This window comes from Theobroma cacao, chromosome 6, assembly GCF_000208745.1.
Source record: "Theobroma cacao cultivar B97-61/B2 chromosome 6, Criollo_cocoa_genome_V2, whole genome shotgun sequence".
Taxonomy (NCBI): Eukaryota; Viridiplantae; Streptophyta; class Magnoliopsida; order Malvales; family Malvaceae; genus Theobroma; species Theobroma cacao.
In genome coordinates, this window is record NC_030855.1 from 10,044,012 (window position 1) to 10,062,671 (window position 18,660).

Here is an 18,660-nt window from a genome sequence, read left to right on the forward strand (position 1 = left end):
AAATCTATATTTTTTTATAAAATATAGAGAACAATTGTATAATTTAAACTAATTAATTTATGTTTTATCACTTATACCATAAATTTCATCGTGTTATGATTACAATGAGTTTCACTAATACATTGTGATTTTTTGTACGAATTTAATTTATACTAATTCATACAATAATGGAATTGGAGATGGAGATGGACATGGGGATGCTGGTTTGTTTTGTAAGAAGGACTAGAGCAAGCAAGAAACACCTTCACTAGGCTTAAATTTTGGGGAAGGGCTTGGAGGTTGGAGCACTATCATCAAAGCACTAGAACATTCTAGGGGGCGAACTTGAACATGATTTAGAGATGCCCTATTTATGTTACCAAAAGAAATAGTATAAAATTGAAAGGGAGATGCGTATTTAAGATTAATACAAATACAATATATATTCTCATCATCCAAATTCGCCTCAAGTTTCCAACCAAAATTTGTACTAACCAGCCTTGAAGCTCCACTGATCAGTCCCGACTCTCAACTTTTTGTTCGTGAATTGTTGCTATAATGTTACCCCTTGAGTTTAAACACGTACATATACTCATGAAAAGAGTTAAATATTTGGAATTTTTTTAAATAATAACAATAACAAAATTTTCGTTCAAAAGAAAATCAATACAAAATTAATCGAGGGTAAAAGTCGAAGATAGATCAATCACTTCAACCATACTAAAAACATAGGATGATGTATGCATACATATGCAACAATAAAGTTACTTTAAGTTATATTAATTTGAAAGGAAAAATACCATGACCTTCTTAAATTTTGATCGAAATTACACAGAAGTCCATTAGTTTTCCAAATAAACACTCCGTCCTAAAAAAATATTTTTCGTTGGACACGTAGGTTCAACCATTAGTCAACTATTAGTATTTCCGTCAACTTGCTAATGTGGCAAAGATAAAAAGATAATTTTAACCTTGATTAATTTTTATAATTCCAATTATATAATTTTATTTTTTTTATTTTTTATTATTTTTTATTAATTAAAAAAAAAGGCCCCCCTTTGGGGAGCACCAAGCACCGGCCGATGCTCTCCTTTCTTAGGGAGCTGGAGAGCATCAATCGGTACTCCTTAATTTTTTTTAAAAAAAAAATATAATAATGATTTTTAAAATTAATAAAAAAAAAGTATTTCAGTCTTTTTATTATTTTCTGTTAATAGTATTTTTAGTCTTGGGATGGAGTGTTTATTTCGAAAACTAATAGACTTCCATGTAATGTCGATCAAAACTTAGAGGAGTCAAGATATGTTACCCTAATTTGAATGATAAAATTGAAACTTAATTTTACTTTATGTTTCAATAGGTCAAATTCAATGGTTTGAGTGATTAAGGGAGAGCCTTCAAATGTTCTTAAGAAATTAATCTTATAATTTCGTATGTAGATTTCCTCAAGTGAAAAATACAAGTTTATAATTTATGAATTGTGGTTAGATTTTGCAAATTCTATTATTATCTCTTTTCACAATTGCCTACCGCTATTATTAATATCACAAGCATCAATATCCTTGTCAATATGATTACCTAAACTTACCTTTTCTTTGAAAAAAATAAGGTATAATGTTAAAAAAAAACTCTTAAACTATTTAAGAAAATTCAAATAAATTTTTATTCTTTTATTACATTCAATTAAATCCTTATAATTTTATTTGTGTCAAATCAACTTTTATGACTAATGATTGACTAATTACCATTAATCAAAATGATACTTGTCATTTTATACTCATATGACGCAAACATACCACTTATGTATAGGATGAAATGTTACATAGTCATGTCATCATGTTACATTAGCATGCTATTTATTATCTATTATGATATATTAGCATGTCATATTAGTACCGTATAACGTAAAATAATAAAGAACATTTTAACTAAATCAAAAGTTAATTATAAAGGCTTATTTAGTTAAAAATAAAAATACAAGAACTTGATTAAGCATAATAAAGAATAAAAACTTATTAAATTTTTTTAAAATAATTTAAAAACTTTTTTAAATATAATACCAAAATGTAACTAATTTAGCTATATTAATATTCTTATCATATACTAAAATAACTAATTTAGCTGAGCCAAAGACTCTACCACAGGCTAAAGTAATTTAACTAATTACTCAAACCACAGGCTTCCATCACAAGGCTCTACCAGTTACATATTTGGGAGCTCCTCTTTACAAAGGACCAAAGAAAGTGATGCTTTTTGACTCACTCATTACGAAAATCCGAGAGAAGATCACTAGATGGGAGAATAAAGTCCTTTCAACTGGTGGACGCATTACACTAATACGAAGTGTTCTATCATCTTTGCCATTATACCTACTTCAAGTGCTTAAGCCCCCGGTGAGTGTCATTGAAAAAATAGACAGACTTTTTAATAGTTTTTTATGGGGAGACACTTTGGACAGCAAACACATACATTGGTCATCATGGAACAAAGTTACCTTTCCAAGCTCAGAAAGTGGTCTAGACATCCGTAGTTTACAAGATGTAGTGGAGGCTTTTTCTGCAAAACTTTGGTGGCGTTTTCAAACATGTAGCAGCTTGTGGACACAATACATGAAAGCCAAGTACTGTACTGAGCAAATTCCTCAGCTAATCTCACCCAAACTTCGAGATTCTCTAACCTAGAAACGGATGCTTCATGGTAGAGACATATCTGGACAACAAATACGATAGAGGATTGGTAAGGGAGACCTTCTTTTTTGGCATGATGTATGGCTAGGTGATGAACCTTTGGTCCACTCTTTTCCTTCATATATGCTTTCCATGACAAAAGTTAATTATTTTTTCGATGCTAATATGTGGGATGTGGATAAGCTAAAAGCTATTTTACCTAATACGGTTATTGAGGAGATTTTGAAAATCCCCATAAGCAACAATAAGGCGGACATGGCTTATTAGGCCCTTACTTCGAATGGTGAATTTACTTCTAAAAGTGCTTGGGAACTTATGCACCAAAGACAACCTAACTGTGTATGGGGTAAGCTAATCTGGCATAAGAGTATACCACTGAAGGTTTCATTCTTTATATGGCGCTTAGTACATAATTGGATCCCTATGGAGTTACGGATGAAATCAAAAGGTTTCCAATTAGCATCAAAGTGCCTCTGTTGTCAATCTGAGGAATCAATCATTCATGTCATATGGGGAGGTACAGTTGCGCAACAGGTTTGGAATTATTTTTCAAAATTCTTTCAAATCTATGTTCATAATCCTCAAAATGTTATGCATATCCTTCACTATTGGTATTATTTAGGAGATTTCATTAAACCTGGCCATATTCGGATATTAGTGCCTTTACTAACCATGTGGTTCCTTTGGATTGAAAGAAATGATGCAAAACATAAGGAACTTAAAATGTACCCTGAGAGAGTTATAAGGCGGATTATGAGGATGCTAAGGCAATTATATCAGGGTAATTTATTGAGTAAATGGCAATGGAAATGAGACATTGACATTACAGCACATTGGGGATTCCAATTTGAATAGGAGAGCCATGGTTCACCAAAAATTATTTATTGGACGCGTCCATTGAGAGATGAATTTAAGCTGAATGTTGATGGTAGCTCCAAGAATGCCTTTCAGAATGCAATAGGTGGGGGAGCTCTTAGAGATCATTCAGGTAATATAATTTTTGGTTTTTTGAAAAATTTTGGTCCTTAGAATTCAGTGCAGGCGGAACTAATGGCACTTTATAGAGGTTTACGTTTATGTATCGAACATAAGGTGTCAAGGGTATGGATAGAAATGGATACGCAGATCGTTGTACAAATGATACAAGAGGATCTTAAAGGCTCATACAAAATTCGATATTTGTTGGAGTCTATTAGAAAATGTTTGCAGGGCATGTCATTTCGCATATCACATATTCATCGGGAAGGAAATCAAGCTGTAGACTATTTGTCGAACTTTGGTCATACTCATCAAAATCTCCAGGTATTTACACATGCACAAGGGGAGCTCTAAGGTTTCCTGCGATTAGACAAAACAAACTTACCTTATGTTAAATTCAAATAATTGTAAAGGAGTAGTACTCCTATTTTTACTTATTTTTGTTTTTGAAGTTCTTTAAAAATTCCCGTATATTCTTGTACACAAGTAAATTACTTATTTTTTGCAGCAAAAATCAAGGCAAAGGTAGTAATCCCTGTCGTAGGAATTCTATCTCTCTCGTAATTTTGGAGGTCAGGTTTTGGTCCCCCTCCCTGCTGTATTGAATCTTATTATTAATAAAATGATAACAGGGTAGTTGGGTCCTGCGAGAACTTCCAACATAAAAAAAAAAAAAAAACTAATTTAGTTGAGCTAGGCATATCAAACAACCCGCCCCGCCCCCCCTTTCAAAGTCTTTTAATTGATTATTAAAATGATAAAATATTATTTTATGATTAAAATTTTAATATTTTTTTAAATATATTTTAGAATTAAAATTTAATGGAAGAATAAAATATTTATTCATGAAATGAGTTAATCGGGTTGAGTTGGGCGAGGCTCGAACTTAAAAGTTTTGTCCTAGCCCAATGCATATTAAAGCCTAGCTCAAGTTCAGGCCTGATTTCAGAACTCAATGATAAGCAAAAGTGAACATTTCGGCCTTTAACCTTAAACCCTTTGAGCTTCAAAAACTCCTCTTAAGCCATAAAATGACATCCACAGCGACCATGGAAGTCCTTCACAGATTCTCATTTCGTCTTTTACCGGTAACTCTCAGCCGGAACACCGCCAGATTAGCGCCGTTATATCTTTCCACCCAAATACCCTTTAATGGACCCGCATTTCCAAACCCAACCGCCCACTTCTCTTCCTGGAGGCCTTTCTCTTCGTCAGCAGTTGCCAAAGCGGGTTGGTTTCTGGGTCTTGGCGAGAAGAAGAAAACGAGCTTGCCTGAGATAGTTAAAGCGGGTGACCCCGTTTTGCACGAACCGGCCAGGGAGATTGACCCGGATGAAATTGGGTCGGAACGGATACAGAAGATAATTGATGATATGGTTCGGGTTATGAGGATGGCACCTGGTGTTGGTCTTGCTGCCCCTCAGATTGGAGTCCCTTTGAAAGTTAGTTTAGAAGTTCTCATTTAACAAGTTGTGACATATTTGATTATAATTGTTTAAGCTCTGTTTCTTTTTCTATTGGTTCAACTCTTAGGCTCTGTTTGATCAATGCTTTCGCTTGAATTTTGCTTTCAAACGAAATAAAAGATAAATTAGAAAAATATAAATGTAACCTTTCAAATAACAAAATGTGTAATTTTACTTCTATATAACAATAATTATTAAATTTTAGTCATTTATCTTTTTTAATTAATTAACAATTTTGTTTTCTATGATTGGCTTTTTACATTGCTGTAACAAAAGCAATTAGCTAAAGTAGCCTTACTTAATGGAATACTTGCTATCATATGCTATAGCTTTAAGTTAAACTATACCTCATCAAGCAATGCTTCATAAAAATGAAGTCAAGAATTTTACAAGGCTATAGCTTTGTTATAATATTTTGCAGATCATTGTGTTAGAGGATACAACAGAATATATTAGTTATGCACCCAAGGAAGAGACTAAAGCACAGGATAGACACCCTTTTGATCTTCTGGTATGTTGATCTATATCGTTACGGAGAATATTTGATAATTGAAATGATATCTGTAGTGTTACGATTTAGCATTCAAGAGTTTTTCACTTTACTATTAAGATTTATTAGTTCTCATGAGTCAGGTTATCGTAAATCCGAAGCTTAAAAAGAAGAGCAATAGGACGGCATTGTTTTTTGAAGGTTGTTTGAGGTAAGATGCAAATAGTGAATTTCAATAGTCTGCATTTTTTTAGTAGTGCTTTTTCTGTTACTAATGCATAGTATCCCAATTCAGTTTACAATAGACATTTATTATGTTGTTCATTAAGTAAAACATTTAATTTCGTTAAGGGCATTTGGGTGGATAATATTTCTTAACTACCTAAGTGTGGAGCGAGGACTTTGGAGGCTTTGCTTCCTGCCCACCTCCCTTTTTTTTATTATTCATTCTATTAAGTTCTCAAAGCAAAAAGAATTTGCAAATTCCAGGATCATTTTAGTATAGAGCCAAAAAAGGGGATCATGTTACTATTAATTAAGGTCTTTAAGTGTGCTTGGATGACTTTGAATACATTGAACTTAAAAAAATGACATCATCAAGTTAGTAAAATGTCATTTCTTGAGGTCATACCATAAAGTTTATGGTACCATTTACTAATAAAGCCCATCTTCCTCAAGGTATCCATCTTGGATGAGGGGTTTTTACTGATTTTTGTGACAAAACTAATTGGTGTAATTCATTCATAAGGATATAATCTCCCAATGAAATGGTTCCAAGTTTATATGATCATTCTCAGAGAGGCAGCATAGGGGGGGTCTTTTACTTGTATAAATGGGCAAACCCAGACAAATTCTAACTTAAAGAAGCACTACTCTTGACTGCTTGAGCTGGTATCTTGAACCATCATATATATTCAAAATCAAGGTTTAGGTCCTGCTTATTCTTGAGCTGAAAAAAGAGAAGCTGTCTCCCAGGCAAATGGAACTGTTATAAAGTTCTGAATATGGACATTTCATGCCCACTGGAAAAGCACCAGAGGGGATTTTGAAATTATAACTATTCCAAAAAAATAGGAGTATTTAATTTCTCCTCACTGCCCTGTCCTTGCTTAAGGTGATTTAATAATTTTATTATAGATAGGAAAGTCAGTATCACAGACAGACAGTGTCAGTAGTGTGAAGGAACAAAGTTATTGTTAGTAATATAGACTGTTTGAAATGTGCTTTATTGGTTTCCTTGTAGACATCAAAATAGTTATCTAGTCAGATTACATAATTCTTTACCTGAAATTTCATGTGCCAAAGTGAGCTGAATGTGAAATATGATAAATACCAGTTTCTTCTTTATTGTATGCTCTCATGGGAGAAAACAATACCAAAACTATTTAATGCTTGGTGAACTCAGAATAGTTTTACTAATAGTATAAAAATTATTTATGGATGGTTACCTCTTTTGAATGAAGTTGACAAATTGTGAGGCACATAAAAGAGTTGGCTAAATTTTTTAAAATTTCTGTTAGAACCTTGACATGTTCCTTACAAAGCTTTGAATTATTTCTGGTTGTAATCTCATCTCCTTTACCTTACTGTGATTTTGCAGTGTTGAAGGATTCAGAGCAGTTGTGGAGCGACATCTTGATGTTGAGGTCACAGGTTTGGGTCGTGATGGCCAGCCTATCAAAGTAGATGCTTCAGGCTGGCAGGCACGTATTTTGCAGCATGAGTGTGATCATTTGGATGGAACACTCTATGTAGATAAGATGGTTCCAAGAACATTCAGAGCTGTTCAAAATTTGGACCTGCCTCTTGCTGAGGGGTGTCCAAAGCTTGGTGCCCGCTAACTCATTCTTTTGCATAGCAATCCAGTCCAAGGATGCACGAGAAATGACGTCTTGAAAGCTAGTTTCTAAGGCTTCAAAGTAATAGATTTTCTGTTTGGCAATGCATCGCAAATACAGTTGGCAGCATCAGAGGTCATCGTTCAAATCCTTCTTCGAATGAAATGCAGATTTTATTCTTTTTTGGGAATTTTAAAAATTTGGGTTTTGAGTTGTATATATACTGCGGAGTAATTCAAAGAAGTATCTGTTTAGCATGGAATGTTGTTTCTGCATTGGGTGTTGTTTGACTTTCTATGTGAAGTTTAGTTAAAATTCGCCTTCAAGGTGCTAAGCTTACACTTCAGACCTCCATGATGTAGCTTGATCAGAACTAATCATGTTATAATAATGGAGCCTTGGCCATTGTTTCTAGTGTGATAAACAAATTATCCTTCGCCCTGCAAAGCCAATATGTCATTGCAAGTGCTTTCTTCGGCACAATAAGGATTTCGAACAAAAATACTACTTACTTTGCCAAGTGATCCGACTTAAGAAAGTTGTCCACTTGTCTATAAACAATGTCAATTTCTTGAAACCAAATACAGATAAATATATACACAATTAATTTGGTGATGCACTTAATTGCCTACAACATGAAGGTTAATACACCTTCCAAAGTTCAGAAACTATTATACAACAATTTTCACACTTGGTGTGATAATAGATAAAATATACAATCACCCTAGTGAGGCAGCACAATTACCAACTTCTCTATGGTGCTCTCCACATAAATGACTTAGAAGAGGGAAAGAGTATTTTGCAAGATCTTAAGGGACTATGATTATGCTTTTTCTTGCCGGTAAATGCTTTTTTTTTGTATGACCCTGCATTATTCTTCTCCATTGCGGTAGCAGTAGTTTCTGATGAGCTCTCTTTTCTATCAGTGGGTTGTCAAGAGAAACTTGTTGAACATCCACAGTAGAGCTCCAGAGATTTTCTCGTTGCTGACTCAAATGTGGTTGAAAAAAAGTATTACGATCCACTCATAAGGAATCAACAGCCAAGCCAGAAGGAACTTTCTGCTTAATGAAGCCGTCAGTGCATGTTAGGCACGAATTGGGCTGCAGTAGACCTAAACTTGAGCCATAAGCTTCCCAACAAAAAGATTTAGCAATGCCCCCAGTGTATGACACAAGTTGAATATCTTCCAAATATAATCCTTCACACGGCAGGCTATCACTGCAAGCAAATCGTATTGTTTCCTCTGTAGCTGAAGTTCCCTTAATGTGGGCGAAGGATATGTTGTCCACTTTAACAGCCAGTGTCTGCATTCCATCAGATTAACAGTTGACACAATTATCATTGCATGAATCTAAGACCTTAAACCTCCATCATGAAAAATTCTTCTGTTAGTGTCATTCACAGATCAGGGTAACTGGCAATCAGTACTACCTAAGACTCTGTTTTAAAGTGTACCAGAATTACAACCAGGACTCACTTATTCTAGCGGCAGATTCGTGTTTAAGGCCAAAGAAGGCTAGGCACTCCTGTGGCCCAAGCAAATCTCCTACACCCGCTCTTCCATGCTATATACAATTCTTAAACAAGCTATTTGCTCACTCATTTCCTACTCCACCTCAACCCCACCAAAACAATAACAGAAAAGAGTAGGTCTGTTAGACATTTTACATATTTCAGTGATCTATTCTGTTGCTTCTATGTTTCAAATTCTTTTTTTCCAATAAAAACTAATTCAGAAGTTGAGGTTCAAGAAAAGTCACATATTTACCTTGTCTTTCATACTTATTTATACCTTTTTTCTTGATCATCTGGGTACAAAAGAAAATCAACTTTGGGAAAAACTCAATTAAGAGAAAAAAAAAATCTACAAATTGTAAAGTTTCTTTCCTAGCCATATGCATTATGAAATTCTTTGCTGGGATCAAGCATTACGAGGAATTCATACCTGGTTAGCACATGGCTGTGTAGAATCACAGTAATATTGATCAATTATAATTGGGTATGATACATTCTCCATCAATACATTCTGGAACTTAATATTGGCAGCATAACCACTACCTCCCTGGCAAAGATACAAGAAAACACGCATAAGCTCCCTACTCACTACTCCCATTTCACACACATTAACACAAGACAAAGACAATTAACAGAACTTGTGCTACCTGCCATGTTTTGATCCGCACCCCATTCTCAGTGTTGGAAATGAAAGCTCCATCAACAAGTACATCATGCACCTGTGCCCACGAGTTTGATTTTCCCAAGCTTCCAATGCTAATGGGTGCACATTAGAGTTAATTAACATACTCATGCTACCCCTAAACCAGAGTGAAAAATGATTTTACCTTATACCATGGCCAGGCCCACAGACAATGTTTCTGATTTTGACACGGGAAGAATTGCTGACTATTGAAACGCAATCATCTCCTAAAAGAATATTTTGAGTATAAAATCAACATAAAAAACTACAATACATGAAATGGAGGAGCTAAAGTGTTGTATTTTACTTTAATCTGATGGAATTGAGGGGCCAAATTTTACGCAGCTCATAAAGTTATTATGATTTTTGTTGTAATTATTTAACCTCCATTTTTTTGTTTTTACCACCAAAAGGGGTTACAAGCCACTTTTAAAGACTTCCCCAAGTCTGAAAAGCTCTCTTCCACTTATATCAGGTTTATTGCAATTGACAGCATTCAACTCAGAGTACACTTTTGTGGCATCCAACATGTCAAGCATGTTCAGGAGTCTGGAACTTAAAAGTTATATTTAACATGGAGTATTTTGATATTGCCACCATCAATAACAACCTCCCAATCCTATCCATTCCTTTATGTATGTAGGCATCACTGATGAATTCATGCACACTATTTGATTCTAGTTGCATAAAGTTCTCTGATTTTAGGATAGGAAATTTAGAATCTTAGACTGCACCAATTTGTAATTCTTTGACCTCTTCCACTCATTTCATCAACTAATGAAACAAATGTCTTTAACACTGGGGTGATGCATTGTGCTTCAAGGCACCCAAAATCTGGGTATCGGTATATTTTATTATAAAACACCAAAGCAAATGCAAAACTCATAGCTAAAAACCTTGATTAGAATGACAAGATTAAAGATTCATTTTGTTGAGAAATCGTACATTAAAGCCATATTATTTTCATGAAACTAAGATGTTAATATATTTGCTTTAAAGTGTTAAAGACTCATGATTCACCTAAGTACCAAAACAAGATTCATCTCATTTTCAAAGCTTAATAGTAAAGCCTAAAACACCAGTCCTTATAGAAGTCTGAACATAAACAAAGAAGAATTCAGTTGTTATTTCTAATTGAAGAGCTTGTGATCATTCTTTTGAATATACAGATAAGCAATATAAGCAAAGTACCAAGATTAGTTACGTACCACACCCAGAGGCAAGAACAAATGAAACTGAGACTTCTACTTAATATCATAAGACAAACAGCATGTACTAATCTTTAACCTTATTGTGCCACTTGAGTTATTCTAAATATGATCATCTTATGGTAATTCATCAGTTCTCAAGACAGACACATCAGTAGCAAAAAACTTTATTCAAAATCACTTTGTTTTATGGTGTTTCACAAGCTGAAATCAACAAATATTAATGGCATTTCTACAAAATATATAGTCCAACTACTATTTCAAATTCATGCATTTAAAAGCTGTTGGAAAAAAATAAAAAATGGAAAAGGAAATAATTATTGTTGTCGGCAGAAAAATTTTACAGCTAAAGAGATTGCAGAACTAACCTGTTCTGACAATGCTATTCTTCACTTCAACACCACGGGATGCACTGATGTGGATGCCATCAGTATTGGGGCTAGCAGCAGGTGCTATCACTTTAAGATTGGATACTGTAACCCTTAGACAATTAGTAAATGCTATGTGCATCTGTTGACTGTTGACAACCATAAGATTGTGAACTTTCAGATTCTTGCACTTATGGAAAGTCAAAGCCTGCATTTCATTTGTTATACTGTATTAAGCCTGAAAATATTAGGAGAACATAACATTCCCAGGGACAAGCTATCCAAAAAGAAGATATATGGAACTAACTATTATTTCTCAAATAAGAATGCAGGACGTACAGTTGGAGCATGCCGACATGGCTGCAACAAAAGATATGATCCATTTAAGGATAGGTCAGAGAAAAATACAGAAAGAAAAATAGATCAAAAAATTAAGTACACCAGTACATTTGTTTTCTTTCTTTTGCATGATCTAGCCCACCATTCCTGTCCCATCCCATTGATAGTCCCTCCCCCATCTACATGGAGGTGGTTCACCCCATGGAAGTACAGCCACTTGCGAGGATTCAAACCATCCCACACATCAGGATCTTCGGGAGCAACAATTGTACCGGAGATCTATTAAACACAACCCCAAGCAGTGATCAGAAGGGATGTCAACTACTAATATAAGGAAGAGAAAGACATATTACGCAAATGTTGGTTATAAATTTAAATGATCTCACTCTGTAGCTTACCATCAAAGTGACCTTTGATTCACAAGGCCCGCCAAGCTCAACAGGATGAATCAGATAAGTGTATCCAGCCGGTATTAAAATTCTTGTTCGTGCTGGGAAAGAACATGCCATCTTCCAGGCATTTTGAAAGGCCTAAAAGCATGAATATATTGTAATAGCAGAAAATAATTTTTTGTGTAACAAGTTGGTTGCATTTAACATCGAAGGCTTCGTAAATTTTTACATGAAAGGACACTTGGTCACTTCTAATATCAATGACTCTTATTAAATAAACCAGACTTCAGGAAGAAAAAGCAGATAAACATATTTTGAAGATTAAAAACATACAAATGGCTTCCTTTGGTAGAGCAGAACTTTGGAAAAATAAAACCATTGGCCTAAAACATCATAAATTGCTCTAGATAGAGTAAATCAGCTGATTTGATTATTCAAGACGTTCTCATGATTCAAAAATCGTAGCGTAAAAAGAACTAATTTCCACCTACATTATTACCAACCAGTGAATCATTTCATAAAACAAAGCCTGGAAGGATTTTTCCATCCACATTCATTCTCCAAACATTCTCAAATTATTCCACACTATAATAACCCTGTACTTGAATTCCTGACTATGATCCATAATTCTTCAACGACTAAAAGTTCCTATCAAGCGGGTAACCATTTAACTCATAATTACTCCTCACATGCATCACAAAATTACTTACTAATTAAAATACTCATCATTTCTACAACTGAAAAGAATATTAATGAAAACAAAAGGAAATGAAAATTGTTACTTTGGTGTCATTATGGTGAGCATCTCCTTTGGCACCGAAATCATGAACAGAAAGAACCCGTTTAGCGCTGGGTCTGGTTCTTGCTGACCCAGATCGTGGAAGCAGTAACCGTGAGTCAAAGTGAAAGCCTTCTGCATGTACTACAACATTGGAACACATCAATATGCAAATGAACACGGTAATGGTGCATGTTGAACATGAACCCAAGAATCCCAGGTTTTTCATGTTCTGTTAAGCGAACATGGAAAAAAGAAAAGAAAAGAAAGAATAACTGTTAATAATAATGAGGTTTGGTAAGAATCTAGGAAGCTTCAAAATATTAATCTTCGCGATTCTTTTTTCTTTTTTAATTGGAGTTCTTTTTTGTTTTGACGTGGCCTGTGTGGATAGGCAATGTAATCGGTGGGCTCGTGGATTTTGACCAAGGTGAACAAATATCGATTTAATTGAACTAATTGATGAAATTTTATTAATTCGGATCGGAAAGGTTGGTTAGGAAGTTTGATTAAATGGTCAATTCGGTTAAAAGATTTTGAAGTCAGGTTAACTAATTTTAAAAAATTTTCTTACATATATACACTGACACAGTTTTTTTATATCTATATCTAAATAAAAGGTTTAAATTTTATTATGAAAATTTTAAAAAACAAAAAATATAAAATACAAGAATAAATAGCATAATCTAATTAATATTTCACATATTATTTATTTATTTATTTATTTGTATATAAATATATAATCCATGTCTATATTCACATTTCCAATGTAAAAAAATTTAATTTATATAATATTTTTTATTTATACGTTAATATCATTGCTATAATCATATAAAATTAAACCTAAAGCAAAATGTAATGAAAACTATACGAAAATTGTAAGTAATTAACACATTAATATATTAATATTGTTATAATGTGTGAGTCTAAGAATTTATTCGTTCGGCATACGATGAGTCCCCATCATCTATTTTTATTTAGGTTCAATGACTATCTAGATGAATCTATTTTGTTTAATGAGGTCTTAAGTTTAACTTAAATTTATTAAATAGAATAAGTTTTAATCTACAAAAAAGACTGAATTTGAGAGTACAATTATGTGTCGGAAAAGTATCAACACCCTCACAACGCTCATTTAAATTGGTACCTAATTAATTATGCGTCATCTTTTAGTCATATTAAATTCAATATTTTTTGTTAATGTATATTTTTTTTATATGTTGGGAACCATGAAAATTCAAAGAGGTAGAAAGAAAACATATTGTCGAAAATTGAGAATTTTTATGAAAACATTTTCTGAGTTTTCTCAATGTGCTATTATGATTATTAAATTTATAGTATATTATAAGGAAAATGGCTCTAGAGAGAGAAATGGAGGTTTTTTTTTTTTTTTGCAGGTAAAGGCATGGAAAAGAAGAAGCAGAAATGGACTTTCGATGGCAATGGTTTCAAAGTACAAGGATACATGGCCGGTCAAAGTTGGCACGATGGAAATCTTCATTGCACTTGGTTTTTGTGGATAATCTAAGGTGGGTGTTTCATGGGCAAAGATTAGAGAAGCTTTTGACTAGATTGGGTTAGTGGTGGATGTATTCGTACCAAGAGGTTCTCGCTAGTGTGTGATCAATTTTGCGTTTGTCAGGTTTAAAAAAGAGGAAAAGATGAGGTTAGCAATTCAACATGGTTTATAGCAAGAAAAAGATTGGTAGTTAAGAAAGTAATTGTTGAGAAGGATGGTAAAGTCTCCACAATTTGTGATCGACCAAGGCTAATTACAAGTAATTAGTGCTCTTTTAAAGAGGTTTTAATGGGACAAAGGAAGAGTGCTACCATACCTATGAATTACAATCTACAAAAAAGGTTGAATAAGGTGACCAAGGATGAGTTAATAGACTACATTCCCAAATCTAACATGGCATGGTTGAAAAAGACCGTTATTGGGACCATACGCAATGGCATTAGCACAAGTCATGTGGAGCTAGGGCTTGCAGAGTTGGGTTTTATGGCTAAGGTAAGGATTGCTAGTGGTTTCACAGTTCTCATTACATTTAATAAACAAAGGGAGATGGAAAAAGCATTAGCAGGTTCCCCGAATCAACTCCAAAAATGGCTTAGTACGATAGTTCTATATGATTGTGATAAACAACAACAAAAATTTGAATGTTGGGTCTGTGTGGAAGAAATTCCAATCCATGCTTGGCATAAGAATTTGTTTCAAGCTTTACGAGATAAATGAGGTGAATGTGTAAAGATATACTCAAAATCTTTGTTAATGAACCAATTTGATTACAAGAGAATGTTGGTGAAAGTCTGTAGCTTAAAATAAATTCCAAGGTTTTCAACAATTAAGGTTGGTGAAAATCAATTCATAGTCCATGCAACTATCACTGAAGTGTCGTCTATTGTTGCAAGAGTTGATAATGAAAGGATGTCAGAACGTGAAAAGGGATCCAATCAAATATGGATGATGATCACAGAGGTAGAAGCCAGCTGGAATATGCAAAAAATCAAAGTGCAAATTCAAATTCTAGCAATGGTGAGTTGGAAGAGAATTTGAATTTGAACAATGATGTGTAAGGTGAGAAAAATATGGGTGATGGGAATTTGAATTCAAAGAAAGTCCAGCTCATTAAGAATTCCAAAGAAAATGGGACTTTGGACTCAAGTGATTTGTAGAAGCCGTCTGAATTTCAAGAAGCAATTTTGGTGGAACGGATATTTTCAAGACTTTCAAAAGAGTTAGAAAGGCTGGAGGATAGGGTTAAAAGTTGGGGTCACATTATAATTCAAACAGGGGTTTAATTTGTTGTCCAATTCAGATAATGTACGGTGACGTGGTGGAGGAAAGTGTTGGAAACACATGTTTTGATCAAGTGGAGTATGTGTCACAACCTGAGAATCCTTGCATGCTTCAAAATGTGATTAACGTGGTTTAGGGTTGCGTTAATACTGTTGGTCCCAAAAAAAGTGTTAAAGGGGGATGAATAGCACTTTCGAAATAACATGAAAATCCTTTCCAAGTTAAAAGCTAATTGAGGGAATTTGATAATGAAAGTTTAAAACTTGTTGAAGGAGTGATTTAAGAGTTAAGAATAAAAGGAAAATAAAAGTAAGTAGACGAAGCAAAATGATTTATAATGGCTCGGTCCCCTTAAACTACATCAAGCTACATCCACTACCTTGATCTCCCAATCAAGGATTTTCAAACCAATTCACTAAAATCAATGAAATTCCCAAGCTTCCACTAAGCTTTTACAATGGCTTTTCGTAAGCTCAGCCACAACCTTTAACAATGGTTTTTTTGAGGATCAACCAAAACCCAAAACTAACTTTTCTAAGGCTAAGTTAGAACCTACAACAACAACCAAGCTAACCCAATCTTGATCTACCTCTTAGAGTGTCTCTCACACTTTAATTAAATAAGAAATAGAGAAAAAATAAAGTACAATTGATCACTTAGCTGATCTAAGATGTACAAAGTTAAACTCAAACATTTTTTCAAAGGCTGGGACTGAAATACAAGTGTAAAGAGAAGGTTTTTGGTCTTCTAAACTCAAAATCACGTTGGATGGCTTCTTTGTATGATATTTTACTGTTAGTGAGACTTTAAATACTTGAAAAATCACTTCTGCTCGTTAAAGACAAAAACTAGCTATTTCTAGCCATTATTTTATCTTTTTGTGCTTAAATTCAAATGTGCAAATAGTGTTTCATTAACCGGTTAAAGGCAGGCTTTAACCAGTTAAGCCTTCTTTGACTTGCACACTGTTTCTCTATGTTAACCAATTAACAGCAGTTTTAACTTATTAATAACTTTTTGTTTTCAAACACCTTCAAGCACGTTTTTGGCTACCCTCATTTCAACTGATTAATGCTTCCTTTAATTGATTGAAACTTCTCTCCATTCATCCTTAACTGATAAAAATGGGCTCCAACCAATTAGAAGTCTTCAACTTTAAATATCTTGGCTTGGTGCCTTGGACGATCATCAATATTTTGAATTTGAATTTTGGAGCTTCTTGACATTTTAACTTTGACCTTTAACCAGTTAACCCCTTTCCTTTAGTTGATTAAAAGGCTTCTATTTTGCATCCAACACCTGCTTAACTGATTAAACCTTGTGTTAACCAATTAAGACCTTTCTATCAATCCTTAATGTAGCGCCCAACATTGCTTTAATTGATTAAGGATTTATGTTAATCGGTTATGACTAATCTGTCTTCATTAAAACTCTTTCTTTTTTTGTTTGTTTAACCAATTAACCCATCTTGCAACTGAACAAGCATCTTAACTTGCTTTCAAATACCAAATATATTAATGAATTTAAGCTTTCTCTTGCACACTTAAATAATATAATTAGACACCAATGAATGAGAATGTCTTGTTATTATAAAAAACACATGAAGTCAACATTCTCTTTCTCTCTTATTTTTTATGATGAAAAAACACTCTTACATTAAGAGTGCAATGTCTATGGTCAATGTGAATGCTTTAAATCTATATGCATAATGAGTTACTCTCCTTAGTTAATGCATCTAGTTTTCTTTACAGATTTACAATAAATATTTATAATATCCACAATAGCTAAACAAGATATACAATATCCACAATAGTTAAGCAAGATATATTAATATCCATAAAAACTAGCACATAATATTCAACAAAACGATGACTAAGCATCACACACATAAATTAAATATGAAGACCTATCAAATTCTATTTAACTTAGTCTTTCTTCTCTCCTTTTTTTGTCATTATTAAAAAGGATATTCAAAACTCTCCCTTAATGAGTGCATCTAGATTTTCCTTTAATCTTTAAATTAGATTTTAATAAATGGAAATCATAAACACTCATACAACTAAGTCATACAAGTTTATTGATATAGTTTAATAACTTCAAAACTCAAGCTTGTAACTATGCAAGAATAAAAATATGAGAGTTAAATTATTTTAAGAACTTGTCAATGATCACTCAAATAATGTTAAGAGTAAATTTGATAATTTTGTTATAATCAAAACTATAATAATTTTAAAGCTAACAATCTCCATCTTTTTTATATGACAAAACTATGAGCATAATTTGCATTTGAAATTATTTTGAAATCTCCCCCTCAACATATGCATGAACTTAAATTTGCTCATAAACCTCCTCTTCCTTTTTGTTATATTAAAAGGTTAAGAAGTATGAGCACTAAACACTTAAGCTCAAGAAATAATGGTTAGGAAAAATCATCAAGAATATAAGCATTAAAACCATGAATATGTAACCGTAAAGCCACCAAGTCATCATATATATGTACTTAATATCCTCAACTAAGTCATTAAGAAATATAACCATGTACATTCAAGTCTTAATTCATCAAGAGAATCATCAATAAGAATGCCACATGTCACGACCCAATTTCCCGGGCTATGACCTGTGCATGAGCTCAATGAGCATAGCTCACTAAGCCCAAGCAAGCCTATCCATTTACCTTTGCTTAACAAATTTATCATATCATGCATACACACACACACCTTTTCCCGGATGTGAACATAGCCAAAACACAATGGCATTATCGATAATAATATACATGCACTATACCAGTCATGTATTTAGCAATTTACATTGCATACACATATTCACATTGTTAGATTGTATTCACACTACAAAATGACCCATGACTTCCAGCTGAGACATTTACAATAAAAAAGATTACTATCGAATGCCAGACACATACCCAGGAGATGCACTATAGGGACTCCTCGATCTAGGGTCCAACAGTTACCTGATCTGAAAACATGAATTTTTATAAAACGTGAGTACAATACTCAGTGAGTGAACAAGAAGGGAACAAGCATACCATAAGGAATGTTTATCGAAATCATGATGCATTCGTTTTCTCAAAACCATGCAATTGTTTTAGCTCCTTTAAACCCCTCATGTAAACCCCACAT

The 18,660-nt window shown here is 33.6% G+C and overlaps 2 protein-coding genes across 3 annotated transcripts; one reads left to right on the plus strand and one right to left on the minus strand.

Moving 5' to 3' along the window:
* LOC18595734 (peptide deformylase 1A, chloroplastic) lies at positions 4,621-7,846 on the plus strand. The gene is made up of 4 exons (XM_007023813.2): positions 4,621-5,086; positions 5,532-5,621; positions 5,744-5,811; positions 7,201-7,846. The coding sequence occupies exons 1-4, from the start codon at positions 4,676-4,678 to the stop codon at positions 7,439-7,441; spliced, it is 810 nt and encodes a 269-aa protein (XP_007023875.2). The 5' UTR covers positions 4,621-4,675; the 3' UTR covers positions 7,442-7,846.
* On the minus strand, positions 7,986-13,041 carry LOC18595735 (probable polygalacturonase At1g80170). 2 transcript variants are annotated; one of them, XM_007023814.2, is made up of 9 exons: positions 12,728-13,041; positions 11,952-12,083; positions 11,662-11,832; positions 11,554-11,574; positions 11,215-11,422; positions 9,784-9,865; positions 9,604-9,712; positions 9,387-9,503; positions 7,986-8,745 (listed from the first exon to the last, which is right to left on the minus strand). In XM_007023814.2, exons 1-9 carry the CDS (start codon positions 12,950-12,952, stop codon positions 8,464-8,466), a joined length of 1,347 nt encoding a protein of 448 aa, XP_007023876.2. In that variant the 5' UTR covers positions 12,953-13,041; the 3' UTR covers positions 7,986-8,463. The 2 variants fall into 2 exon arrangements, with proteins under 2 accessions (XP_007023876.2, XP_017979261.1); XM_018123772.1 differs by lacking the exon at positions 11,554-11,574.

What these genes read in the sequence shown, in the direction of transcription:
- LOC18595735 (XM_007023814.2), bottom strand. Translation starts at nt 12,952, where the DNA reads ATGAAAAACCTGGGATTCTTGGGTTCATGTTCAACATGCACCATTACC. An exon ending in AATCAAAGGTCACTTTGATG is followed by an intron (nt 11,833 to 11,951) that starts GTAAGCTACAGA and finishes TGTGTTTAATAG; the next exon opens with ATCTCCGGTACAATTGTTGC. An exon ending in TGCGGATCAAAACATGGCAG is followed by an intron (nt 9,504 to 9,603) that starts GTAGCACAAGTT and finishes TATCTTTGCCAG; the next exon opens with GGAGGTAGTGGTTATGCTGC.
- LOC18595734 (XM_007023813.2), top strand. Translation starts at nt 4,676, where the DNA reads ATGACATCCACAGCGACCATGGAAGTCCTTCACAGATTCTCATTTCGT. An exon ending in AGATTGGAGTCCCTTTGAAA is followed by an intron (nt 5,087 to 5,531) that starts GTTAGTTTAGAA and finishes AATATTTTGCAG; the next exon opens with ATCATTGTGTTAGAGGATAC. An exon ending in GACACCCTTTTGATCTTCTG is followed by an intron (nt 5,622 to 5,743) that starts GTATGTTGATCT and finishes CTCATGAGTCAG; the next exon opens with GTTATCGTAAATCCGAAGCT.